The 14,300-nt window shown below is 32.0% G+C and overlaps 1 protein-coding gene across 1 annotated transcript; it reads left to right on the forward strand.

Annotated features, from left to right (window-relative positions):
- Positions 1–61: 61 nt before the first annotated feature.
- Positions 62–2,824, forward strand: LOC112422012 (zinc finger MYM-type protein 1-like). The gene is made up of 2 exons (XM_024784712.2): positions 62–96; positions 244–2,824. The coding sequence occupies exon 2, from the start codon at positions 341–343 to the stop codon at positions 2,822–2,824; it is 2,484 nt and encodes an 827-aa protein (XP_024640480.1). The 5' UTR covers positions 62–96; positions 244–340.
- The last annotated feature ends 11,476 nt before the right edge of the window (positions 2,825–14,300 follow it).

The raw sequence follows: 14,300 nt of genomic DNA on the forward strand, positions 1-14,300 counted from the left end.
CGCTGCCGCCGCTTCTCCTACAGCCAATCGCCGCCGCCGCTTCTCATCCAACCAATCGCCGCTGCTTCTCTCCTTCTTTCCACCGCCACCAAAAAGGTAAAAACTAAAACCCTTTTTATTTTTTATTGAATTTTCTTTGTTAAATTCATGGAATTTGAATGTTATTAGGTATTATGTTTACTTTTATCTTTGTTTGGAAATTGGAATTGGAAAACACTAATGAGCAGAGCATTGAAATTCCAGGTTTTTTTTTGGAGAACAACAAGCTATTGAACTTGGACAGAAGCATTGCTGACTGATCATAAGCTAACAAAACAGTGAGAAATTCCAGGTTTTTACTATGCCTCCTAAAAAGTATGAATCTGGATGTGAAAAGCGTAAGAGAAAGAAAAGAATTGAAAAGTTAATTCAATCTCAAAAAGGAGCTCTTAATAAGTTTTTGATAAAAGAACCGCAACAAATTCCTATTGAAAATGAAAATGTTGATAATGTTGATGTTGGAGTTCTTGAAAATGTGGTTACTGTTCAAGATATTGAGAATGAAAGTGTTGATCCGGAAAATAGAGATGATGTGCCCATTGTTGATGATGTTAATTTGAATAATTTCCTTGATATATTTGATCCAAGAAATTGGGATGCTCTTGATTCTAAAATGATTGACTTATTAGCTATGAATGGTCCTAAAAGAGATTTGTCCGTTGTAAAGGGTCCTAGAGATAAACTGTCTAGACGTTTTACGGCTAATTTGTATACTAGAGTTTTACCAAATGGAGAGAAGTGTGATAGAGATTGGCTTGTTTATTCCAAAGAGCTTGATAGAGTATTTTGTTTTTGTTGTAAAGTTTATAAAAGATGGGTTGGTAATGGTCAATTAACAAATGAGGGTTTTAGTGATTGGTCACATGTTAGTGAAAGACTTAGAGAGCATGAGACAAGCATGGAACATGTTAAGAACATGACTACTTGGTATGAGTTGCGTCAAAGGATGCAGAAGAATCAAATTATTGATAAAACATCTCAAAGACTACTCCAGAAAGAAAAGGATCATTGGATAAATGTTTTGAAAAGAATTATTTCAATAGTGAAATTCCTTGCTAAATATAATTTGGCCTTTCGTGGTTCTAAGGAGAAATTGTACGAAAGTAGCAATGGTAATTTTTTGGGCTTAATTGAAATGTTAGCTGAATTTGACCCAATTGTCCAAGAACATGTTAGACGTATTACACATGATGATCTCCACTTTCATTATCTTGGGCATAACATCCAAAACGAGTTAATACTCTTGCTTTCTTCTGGAATTAAAACTGAAATCATTAGAAGAATCAAACAAGCAAAGTATTTCTCAGTGATACTTGATTGTACGCCTGATGTTAGTCACCAAGAGCAAATGTCTTTGATAATAAGATATGTGGATGTTTCTTCAAATTCTGTAAGCATTGAGGAATCTTTTTTAGGATTTTTGAATGTTAATGATACAACTGGTCAAGGGCTTTTTGATGTTTTACAAAATGAATTGAAAAATCTTAATCTTGACATATTTGATGCGCGAGGACAAGGTTATGATAATGGGTCAAATATGAAAGGAAAACATCAAGGTGTACAAAAGAAATTTTTAGACATTAATTCGAGAGCCTTTTATACTCCTTGTGGTTGCCACAGTCTTAATTTGGCATTGTGTGATATGGCTAACTCTTGTACCAAAGCTAAAGATTTCTTTGGAGTTGTTCAACGCATTTATACAATTTTTGCCAATTCTATTAAGAGATGGCAAATTCTAAAAGATAATGTAAAAGGGTTGACTCCAAAATCACTCTCATCCACTCGGTGGGAAAGTCATGTAGAGAGTGTCAAAGCTATAAGGGCTCAAATGTCAGATTTTAGAGAAGCTTTACTTGAAGTATCAGAAAAGGATCCTGATTCTAAATTATGTTCTGAAGCCAAGTCCTTAGCAACAAATGAGCTTGGTGATTTTGAGTTTTTGATGGCTATAATTATTTGGTTTGAAATTTTATCGGCAATTAATTCGGTTAGCAAGCTTTTACAATCAAAGGCTATGCTTATTGATGTTGCTCTTGAAAAAATAAAGGGGTTGATTTATTTTTTTGAGGGATATAGAGATAATGGTTTTCATAATGCATTGGCTAATGCTACGGAAATCGCTATTGAATTGAATATCGACCCAACATTTCCTCAAAAACGTATAATTCGAAGAAAGAGACATTTTGATGAGGATTTGAATACCCCATCAGTTGAGCTATCTGGAGAGGAAGCTTTTAGGATTAATTATTTTAATTGCCTTGTTGATCAAGCTGTTGTTTCTCTTAATAAGAGATTTGAGCAATACAAAGAGTATGAAACTATTTTTGGTTTCTTGTTTACTTCTCACAAGTTACAATCGTTGGACAATGCAACTTTGAAGTCTTGTTGTAGTCATTTTGAGCAGGTGTTGAAACATAATGAGGAATCTGATATTGATGGGAATGCATTATATGTGGAGTTGCAGTTACTAAGACAAATGTTGCCTGGAGAAAAAAAAGGACCTGTTGATATATTAAGATTCTTGACTGACATGGATTGTTTTCCTAATACAATCATTGCATATAGAATTTTATTGACTATTCCTGTGACAGTTGCTTCAGCAGAAAGAAGTTTTTCAAAATTGAAGTTGTTGAAGTCTTACTTGCGATCTACCATGTCACAAGAAAGACTTAATGGATTAGCATTGATAGCAATTGAGAATGATATTTTGGAGAAAATACAATATGAAGACTTGGTTGATGAATTTGCTTCAAAAAATGCTGCAAGAGTGGCTCGTTTTAAGTAGCCAGAAGAATGATAGTAGCTTAAAGTTGTATTTTGATGTTAGTGATTTGAACATAAAGTAGCTTCAAGTTGTATCCAGGGGCCAATTTATAAGATTAAAACGGGGCCAACGAATTGTTTAAGACGGCCCTGCACTTTGTGATGATCGAAAAACATTGTAGAAAATAATTTTATAGTAGTAGTTATTTTCAGTTTCTCTTTCTCCGGACTCCGAATAATTTCAAGACAAAAGACTAAAGAAACAATATTTCTCATTTTTTATTCGTTTTGTTTTTAGTACAAAGTTTCCCATTCACTTTTTTTTTAAAGAAAAGTTTCCATTCACTTTTAGTTCTTCGTTTTATTATGATTTGTGTTATGGATGGCAAAACATGGTCAAACCGTCGGACTGACATGTTTAACTCGTTATTTTTTTATAGGATAAGATAAAGTTTCGAACTCTTCCCATTTAATTGACTTGTTCAGCTTAACTCGTTGAAAAACACGATGGATGGGGATGGATCGGGTCGACCCGTAAACTTATCAATTTTTAATTTTGTTTTTGTGTTTAATGGATAAGACAAAATTTAAAGTGGAGAGTGACCAAATAACCATCACAACCCAAATTTGTCTCATAAGTTTGATTTTACCACAAATTTATCTGCTGTCAATTTTTCTTAGATGACATGTTTTTTTTTTTTGAAGAAATAGATGACATGTTTTTTCATAACAATATTATCAAAAAACTGCATTACAAATTTTTTTGACGAACCGACTCACCAACTCCTTAGTCAGCCATTGAGTCGGACAAGATGAGATTTTAAATTTAATCATCTAAATTTACTCGACTCGTCTCGTCCCATTTTTTATTGCTTAAGTGGGACAAACCTTAAAGGGAAAGGCGGTTTTTGGGTTGACTTTGTATATTATTATTTGTTAATATTGGAATTAGTAATTTCTAATATGCTTTTTATGCAAGATTTCTAGAATATGTTGACCATGCATATTGACTTTAATTATTAGTTCCTTAAAATATATTTAGACTGCAGTAAGACTAAAATCAAAATAAATAATGGGTCATGCTAACCGGTGCCCTGGTGCATGAATTAAACATACCATAAAAGGGAATTATTATCATAAAAGAAAACTGTTTTTGACTTTATTATAAATTAATTAAACAATTTCAATGCATTAATTACTATATAATTTCCTTTTTCATATTCTTAACCAGTAGCCCGAGGACACCGGTTAACATTTCCCATAAATAAAGTATGATACAACCTAACTCAAAAATAAATACTAACAGAGATTAATCAAACAACACAAGAGCAAAAAATGATTCTATTTAATTAATAAATGTTATAGGTTAGTTGTTAGATCATTTTTTTTGTCATTCGCTATGATTTGAAAGAAAATCTCTATCATTCATTTTTTTTTTTTGACTTAAAACAACTGAGCTATTGAACCCTCCAAATAAACAATTTTTCTGAGACTAAAGAATCAAGCAATATATTTGAAGAGAAGTATAATTTTTTTTTTGGTAGATAGACAAAATGACAAAGTCATTTTAAACTCTCACACACAAGTAGAGGTACCGGTGTTCGAACCCCGATCATGGTATCCAACTTAACAATTTTGGCATTTGTCAGTTGAACTAGGACTTCTAGATGAAGAGAAGTATAATATTTACATAAAATTATTATTATTTGACTTGGTCATTACTCCTTACCCTTCCCAATATAACAAAGGGCAAATACAATAAATAAATAAAAATTTATATTTGCTCAAAAAAAAAAAAATTGATATCAACATCTATGAAAAATTTAAGAATGATTTTCGTTTTTCCCAAAACAAATTGTCCTGTCGTATGTATATGAGCGGATTCAAAAATCTATTAAACAAGGGGTTATAACTTTTTTTTAAGTCATAAATAGTATAAAAATGGAACCGTAGTGATTTTTTGAGCAATGATAATTTGACCACCTTATGCGACATACACCATTTTATCCTCTACACATAAAAGTGATACGTGGCGACGTAGCCCCCACACACTCACCAATTTTATCTCTCACTTTCTCTTCTCGCGAGTGCCACATGGGGGTGTACAAGGATGATACAAAAAAAGGGTGTCAACATAACGTTTTTTTTTTGTCGGTAGATGAAGTGATTGTACCATATAAAATTCATATAAACACAATTAAGAAATTTTGAGTTCAAATTCGAATTAAGTGTCCGATCCATCAATATCAACATTATTGGTTGACTGAACCTTACAAGCATCACAATGACATTTGTTGACAAAAATTAGTCATATCAAAGTTAACATGAGTGATTCTTATTTCGGTAACCCATGTAATGCAAACTTTGGAGGCCTTTTGAGAAATAATAATTGTATATAGACTCATGATTTTTTTGATTCTTGTGGGAGAGTATCTAATTTGTTTGGTGAACTTTCAATGATTTGGCTTTTGATCTTGGTTATATATGGCTCTCTTAATTAGCATTTCCCTTTCAACTGATGAAATTTGTATACTCATTTTACCATATGAAATCTCCATGGTTCATTTATGGTTTGTTTCTGCACTAATGGATTTGTTGAACATGTAAATGATTAATGTTGTCCTTTTTGACAGTTGAGTAACAGAGATTGTATTAGAGAACAGATTCACTCACTTTTGGAAGATCTGTTGATAAAGCATTAGTCATTGCAATTGCAAAGTTTTTCTTCTAAACTCATGCTATGTCGAGGGAAAACTTGAATGAATGTTTAATATTATATTCTAACAATGAGATATTGGAGACAAAAAATATATAACATTTCAAATAGGTGTATATATGGATGAGGGAATAGAGGAAGATTGTGGAAATATGTTCTGAATAAAGGCCCACATCGGCTAATACAGAGACGAAACTAACCTGCTCACTTATATAAGCAGTGCCACTGCAACCTTTCTAAATACCTAATTGAAATTGAAATATTATACATTTCACAGATCCTATACAACTTTGTTCTGATTTATAATATCCTAAGTTAAATTTGAACATAGCTATAATATCCATTGTTGTACCCTACAACCACAAGACACTTTCTTTGTTTCATTATGCGTGGCTGTGACACATTTCCCCAGTTCTCAAAATGCATTTGCTTTCTCTAATTATCCCATTATAATAATATTTATCAATTCAAACACATTAGAGAAAAAAGCTTTATACAGGATGTTGTTTGATTTATTTAGCCAACCCCCGTCTAGTTGAATAAAGTTTAATTTGTGCAAATAATTATGAAAATAGCATTATGATATGAACACGTGATGGCATATATAATTAAAGGTCTTTCTAAAACTTATTTACAGTGTCAGTGCATAGTTATTGAACTAAAAAAATATTGATATAAGTAAAAGCAGGAGCCAAATTAACTATATACCAATGTCTCAAGGAACTTAGATGACAATATATTGTAAAAAATACCAAAATATGTGTAAACTAACATTTTTGTCCTTAAAATCACAAATGTTGCTTAATTTAGTCATTCAAATTTAATAAATAGCAATTTAATTTCTTAAATTGAACAATATCAATCAATTTGGTCCTTTTTTCAAATTGAGAACTACAATTTTAAAGATAATGTGCTTGTATGAAGTAAAGACTATTCAAGTCAATATGTAAGTCTTTCATTGTTTTTGGTAGATGTTCATTAAATAGATATTTTGATGGAGGGATTAAATTTAATGACGTTGGAAGGAATGAATTTGAGTACCAAAATTCTGATTTACTCGCAAAAAATACACATCTCATCTTACCAAAACAATCCAAGAGGGGTATGGTGTAATTCAACTTTACCACGTGCAAATTTTGATCAAGCTTCAAAACTGAAATATTAACAATATACCTGCCATGTTCACAACCTTTAGTACTCCTAAATGTAATTTTCGATAGCTTAAATCAAAGTATGTGTATTGTGCTGAATGTTTGCAAGAGAAGTGATTTCTTCTTTAACAATATACAAGCCAGTCACACAACAATTTCTTGTCTATGTCCCAAACCTATATGTGACTAGTCACACCATATTGTCTTATTTGATCATTCTTTAGAAGAATTTTATGTATTACATTATTAAAATATTAAGCTCAAGCGCTTATTTTTTTTACTAACTACCCCCGACATTCCTCGGGTGGAAGGTGCAGATGCTCTTGTTTGGCATAAACATGTTCCACTTAAGGTCTCAATTTTTGCTTGGCGGTTGGTAAAAAATAAGCTGCCTACTCGATCAAATCTGATGCAGTGTGGTATTCTCTCAGCTTCGGATGCGGGTTGTTTGTTAGGATGCGGCCACATCGAGACTTCTCAACATTTATTTACCTCTTGTAGTTTTTATGGCACTTTGTGGAGTCAGGTGAGGTCCTGGCTTGGTGTCTCAGGCCCCGACCCCATTATTGTCTCAGATCACTTCCTTCAGTTCTCTCATTCAGCAGGTGGAGTTCGTGCAAGGAGCTCTTTCTTGCAGCTTGTGTGGTTGCTTACTGTGTGGATCATTTGGAATGACCGCAATCAGAGGTTGTTTAATAACTCAGGTAGCTCTATTGATCACATGATGGATAAAGTAAACCAGACCTCTCTTTGTTGGCTAAAAGCTCATAATGTTGTTTTTGTTTTTGGTTTTCAATTGTGGTGGTCAAGTCCCTTGGCTTGTTTGGGGCTAGGCTAATTTTTGTTTGATTATGTATATTTGTCAATACTCTTGAGCTTCCTGGTACATCTTGTACTAGGAAGTGTCCGTGTTTGTGAATATAAGTTTCATTTTTGATTGTTAAAAAATAATAAATATTAATGTATATTTACTTTGTTTATGTTTCTGCTTCCATAATATGATGTTTTAATTTTTATATAGAACACTAATAGGTGTAAAGACTTGCACCAAAATATTTATAGCAATTCTCGAAATATTTATAGCAATTATTTGAAAAATTAAATGCTGTATTTGATTGTATATACATATCAATAGAGACTAACACCAATCATTACTTGAAGAAAATGAACTTCATTCTTATTCTTCCCACAACTACTGTTAATGCATCAAAGATTGTTGACTTGTTAGGCTTAAACTTGCAGAACACTGCTGTTAAAGATGAACACAACCAGCAAAAATAGTGCTTCGGAAATTCAGTAACTCACTTCAACATAACCAAAACTGTTGGAACATTGGTGTCAAGATGGAAAGAAATTGGAAGGTTGGAAGATTAAACACCAAGTTATTAAACTTTGATATAGTGTTGTGTGAATTGAAAAAAATAGAGTGTGGATGTCCCACATAAAATAGAACACACAAGTGTTTAAATAGTGGTATTTAATTTTAAATACCGGATAATGATGAAGATAATAATAATAATAATTTTTTATTCATGATATCACTTTTCATAATTTTAGGTTATGTTTATTGTGATAAGATTGAGAATCCAACTGAATTTTCTATCTTTCCTTCATTAGTTTGTTTCATCTAATCTTGTGGGTTTGTTTCTTTTTAAACTTATCCGATTAGTTTGTTATTTGAGCTGATATGTGGGTTGCTTAATTTTTAAATTTACTTAATTCTCAAGTTTCTCCAAATTAGTTACAAACTCTCCCTGTAAAAGGAGAGCTCACCTAGTTCAAAAATCACACCAAAGAGTTTCATTGAATTGTCGGAAACTCTTTCTCTCTTCTCCATTTTTTGACTTGTGTTGACTAGTCTTTCTTCTCTTCATCTCCTTTTTCTGTCCCTTCGGAATTAAGAGTGTTCTTAAGACCGTAGTCCCTTTTCGGTTTAATGTCCCTTCAGAATTAAGAATGGTCTTAAAACATAGTCCCTTCGATAATATATGTCCCTTCGGAATAAAGAGTACTTTTAAGATCATAGTCCCTATTTGGAATAACAATGTCCCGTCGGAATTAAGAATGATCTTAAAGGTATATAAAAAATTATTTCAATATTTTTTTATTTGAGGAGAAATGGTGGAATCACCATATTTGAGTGGTCTCAGCACCATAATAGAGTGGTAACAATACCATATGAAAATGGTTTCAGTATTAAAGAATGGTCTTAATACCATATTTAAAGTGTAAACCTTGAACGGTTTTCTACAGTGCAGTAGTTAACCGCACAGTTGTAACTATGCTTGTCTTATACTTGGATTGCACCTGATGAAGGATTGAATATGAATGTCTCAATCTGTAGGGTGTGACATATCATAGGCTGCATAGGGAACAATGTGATGTAACTGAGCCCCAATTAACTCATCTTAGTTTACCACTTCAACACCTACATTCCAATCACCAAGAGGGAAAAGAAAGAAGCCTTCGTATTTAATTTGTTTATGTGGAGGAAAAACTTCGATGAATGTTTAATATTCTAGCTTTGAGATATTGAAGAAAACTAAAGTTGATTTGAAGAGAAAAGATTAAACATTTTAAATAGGTGCATGTGACGATCACAATTAGCGGCAAAGGACATCTTTTAGGTACGGAGTGTGTGACGATCACATAGCTCATTTGTTTAAAAAAATGAAGGAGTTAATAAAATCCGTCTTGTATAATCTGTTCTTTTGTTATATGAGACTCTTGAAGGTTCTAAAGGGAGTGATACTCCAGATTATTAAATTACGTAGCTTTGCTTTTTTATAATGGTGGAAGACAAATCAATTATGATTACCTTCTTTGTTGTGGAATGAAACTTACGTATGTCATGATGATGACTATGTTTATGAATGTGGAAACTGGCACATATTAGCCCAAAATTCTTCGTGGGAGAACATAACAATTACTATCAACAATGAAGAGAAATGTTAACTAATACCCCGTATATATATAAGACCTTAATTAAGTGGATATTTACCTCCGTCCTTAATTATAACATTTTTTTTTTCCCTTTTTATACGATTTTTTTGTTATTTTCAACTATATTTACCTACATACCTTTATTTATTGTATTTTTTTTTTCAATCAACAATAAATAGCATGTTAAAAACATAAACTAACTCTCTCTTAAAAGATATAATTATAAAAATAATAGTGATTAGAAATAATTTTAATACTGATATCAACTTTCTTAATTTTTCGTGATTTTGACAAAAAGATATTATATTTAGTGACGGAATATAATTGAAAATAGAAATTGCAATTGGTTATTTATTATAGTGCAATGTTTTAGACCAATCTTATAAAAAGCGCATGTGCAATGGTTAAATTAGACTAGTAGATAGATGGGTGCATGAATTTTGAAAATTGCAATCAATTAAAGTAAAAAATTGAACACCACCAAAAAAAAAAGTAAAAAAATTGAATGTGTAATTTCTTAAAACAAAAAAAAAGTAAATGTGTTATTAGAAATGGAATCATAGGGAAAAAACCTATGAAGCCCGAATACGAGATACGATACTGTACCGATACAGAAAAATTTCAAAAATCAAGATACGATGCGGCTGTGATGCGTTAATAAAAAAATTATATAATTAAATGTACAATATAATTATAACCATTTTTTTTTTTAATATGGAAATATATTAACAAACACAAGAAATCAGTCATAGGCTCGTAGAACATCAACATAAATATAAATAATATTGATGATTAAGAGAGTGATGATTAGTCAATTACGTACACAATATATTGATGAGATAAAACCGCAAGTGCACGGTTTTACCGAAGTAGTAATAAAAGAGTATCGTTCCGACAGAGAGTAGTTTAATTCAATTAACCTTTGATGATGTTTAGAGGAGAATCGAGTTATAAGTTGAGGTTTTCAAACGATTGAAAGATAATAATATAAGAGGAACCTTGGGATCATTGGTTCATCTAAATGACAAGTCCTTCACAAACCAAACTATAAGCTTATAACTTTATGTTAGACTTAATTTCTCAAGACAGTTTCTCTTTTGTTTCTCTAGCAACCAAGCCTATTTCGCTGACTTGATTACTATCAGATTTTGGTTCCTCTAACAACCAAGCCTATTTCGCTGACTTGATCATTATTAGTTCCCTTGAAGATCGAAACTATATGTCTCAAAGATTTCAAAGACTATTTCGCTGCCTTTGAAATCCTTGTCTAAATTCACTTGTTCGAATATCAAAGCTCCACTTTCGTTTTATGAATTGATATTTGAGATGATGGATAAACAATTATTAAATCTTCCACTTTCGTTTCCACAGTTTGATAATGGTTGATTCATGTTAAAGCGGTGAATTTAGATAAGAAATTAGGGTTACATAAGATTAAGGCTTAGAGTTTGGTTTGATTAGGATTATATCATTTAGACTTATCCAACAATCTCAATACAAAGAGAAGTTTACTCACTCATGTTCATTGTAGACATGGAGAAGAAGAGAGAAAGCATAAAAGTAAATGACAAGAAAGTAAAAGAAAAGAAAAGAACTTTTATTAGAAAGACAATTGTCACTTATTGAATTCCAAGAAAAGATCAATATTTGTGATGGCTAACTACTCTATTTATAGCATACATTCGACTTAAATTTTAAGCAATTACATTACTAGAATGTTCCACAAGAAACTGCGGGCTAAAATAGAGTAGCTTAAAATCTAAGCAAAAGCAGCAAAAGTGACTCTGGAGGGTGGCACGGCCGTGCCAAGCTTCTGACTTTGAGGGAGACATATTTTTGTCTCCAAATCTTCGTATTTTCGTACTAAATCAGCTCAAAGTCCCTTTCTTTTACTCCAAGACTCAATCCATCCAATATTCATTCTTGAAATAAAATAAAATGCAATTTGTAGTAAACTATCTTAAAAAGGAAATAATACTAATATAAAATAAAATAAAATCTAATTAAAACTAGACTAAATAACATATAAAAATAGATAATAATTAACTCATCATATATCTCAAAAAGAGCACCATCAGTGTCGCAGTATATCCAAAAGGAACATTGTTAATGCTATACTATATCGATAAAAAAAAAACTATATAAAAAAAAAACACATTAGTACTTAAAGAGTTAAGTTATTTTAGTTAATATTAATTGTCTCAATCTCCTCTCCTCCATTCCGGTCATCAAGATACAAATCAACTTCCAAATACGGTTCATCCAAAGATAAGTGCTAACTCAATTCCAATACCATCAAACGGTTCATGCGCATCTCCACTAATGTTCCACATTCTAGAAATCAAAATTATATAAAAAACAAACGTACCCGTGCGTATCGTGTAACAACCCGGTTTTTAGCTAGATTTATTTTAATTACTTTTATTATGTGTTTATGTGTGATTATTTGTGCTTGTGTGTATTTAATTGTCGTCGGGTGCATTTACGTGGATTACCGTATTAGAAGGGTATTTTGGTCATTTGGCGAGTAAGGGTAAAATGGTAATTTTGGTGAGAATTATTTTTAATATTAAGTGAGAACCCTTATTTTACTAAGTTACTAGTGTAGTGATTAGTTTTTAGCGTTAGTAACCGTTGGTTATATTTTACCGTTGTTAGTAATTACCGTTGAGTGTATAGAAACTTTCTAGAATTGTGGTTTGAATAGAAACGGGTTAAGCCCACTAAAATTAAGTTAAGCCCATTAGTAGAGATAACACTAGGGTTGTGTTAGGAGAACCAATTCATTCATTCCTTTTCATTTCACTAAGTTAGAGAGAGGTAGAGAGAGAAGTGAGAGGTGAAGGAAGAACAAGGGTTAGAGAAAGGGAGAAACTTGAAGATTGAAGCAATTAGGAGCTAAAGTGAAGCCCAAGTTTGAATTGATCATAACCTAAGGTAAGGGGGTTAGTCTTCATCATAATCATAATTGTTTGTTTGCAATTTTTCTTGGTTTGTATGAAAAAGTGCTTAATTGAGTGAGAATTCATATGAACCCAATCTCTAATTTTCGTGCTCTTGTTTTGGTGATAAGATTGAGTATGTTAATTGAATGATAAATGAATTGTTGGTGATGAAATAACATGTTCATAATGTATGAAAATGGGTTGTTGTGAAATTATGCTTAATTGATGACTTATGACATGTTGTTGTTGAATTAAGGTGAGAATCAAGTTTCGATTGATGTTGTTGTTGCTGAGACATATTGTTGTTTATGATTTATGGCTTGGGTGTTCATATATCATGATTGTTTGTGAGAAATAAGATGTTGTTGGTGGTTTTGTGAAATTGGTGAAGTTGAGTTAAGTGTTCATGTGAAGGACCAAAATGAACTTTTGATATATATGGTTGTTGATTGAAATTTTGTTATTGTTGGATGAATTGAACCTAGGAGAATTTCTGTTTTCATGTTGTGGTTATGTTAGTTGAGTTGTTTGGGAGAAAACGGGTTTTTCGTGTGAAATGTTGATGTTTAAGCATTTTCGCCAATAAGTGATTGTGTGAGGTTTTGGAAAATGACTTTTGGGATGGTTGAAACATGAAATTTTTGTAGATTATGATAGTGCCAAGTGTTAGGAGCATGTAGGCGAAAACGGCGTCGAAAACGGATTAACGGTTTGATTTTTATGCGCGAAAAAGTAGAAGTTGAATTTTTGCATAGTCTGCTACTGTCAAAATCATGAAGCGATCTTACAAATCGTGAGGTGATTTTGACAGAAACAATAAATTTTCTGCATAGCCTGATGTTGTCGAATCATGAAGCGATTTCGCAAATCATGAGGTGATTTTGACAGCAACATCAAATTTTTCTACTCAGTCTGATGCTGTCAAAATCATGAAACAATCTTACGAGTCATGAAGCGATTTGGCAGACTAGAAACCTTAAAAATGCAATTTTCTTTGATCCAATTGTTTCCAAACTTATTTCTATGTATAGGGACTTTATCCTAATCATCTAGGGATGTTTTTATGGAAGAAATAGCTTCGTATTAAGGGCTTAGTGAGTCCTTTTGTTTTCTTGACTTTAATGAAACATTATGATATGAATCTTTGCAAAACTTGAATTTAAGTGAGTTGGCCTATGAAACGTTGATGTATACACTACTGCACTCATATGTGATTTGTGTATATACATGGTTGAGGTCCTAGAGTTTATTTATTTGGTTTTAGTTCATTTGTTCTAATCATGTAAAAGGTGATATTTCGGATGGGAATGTGAAAAGTTGTGAAATGGGGTTTTCATACGAACTTAAGTTGTTCTTGGATTAATGTTTAATGGTCCGGAGGCAACTTAAATTCATGAATACATGATTGGTTAAGGTTGCTTGAGAACTCTCAACTTGTCTATGTTGTTTTGTCTTGGGAATTGTCAATGTTGGCCGTTTGCCACTTGACACGGTCTTTGGTCGGAAATGTTTCTTGAACTAATTGTCTTATGAATTGTGGTGACTATTCTTATATGGCTAAGTGAAGTTGTATGAATGAATGATTGTATTGGATATGATGTTTATCATGAGATATGTATGTGATCTTACTTAGAATGTAAGGAATGCTTGAATGGTGAAACTATATGTGATAGTTGATGTTGAATGGTTATATGTTGGATATGATATTTGTCATGAAATGTTGTATGTTCTCTTACTTGGAAT

The sequence above is a fragment of the Medicago truncatula genome, chromosome 5 (assembly GCF_003473485.1).
Source record: "Medicago truncatula cultivar Jemalong A17 chromosome 5, MtrunA17r5.0-ANR, whole genome shotgun sequence".
Lineage (NCBI taxonomy): Eukaryota > Viridiplantae > Streptophyta > Magnoliopsida > Fabales > Fabaceae > Medicago > Medicago truncatula.

Bases quoted from the DNA above. Each gene is read 5' to 3' on its own strand.
- LOC112422012 (XM_024784712.2), top strand. From the start codon at position 341: ATGCCTCCTAAAAAGTATGAATCTGGATGTGAAAAGCGTAAGAGAAAG.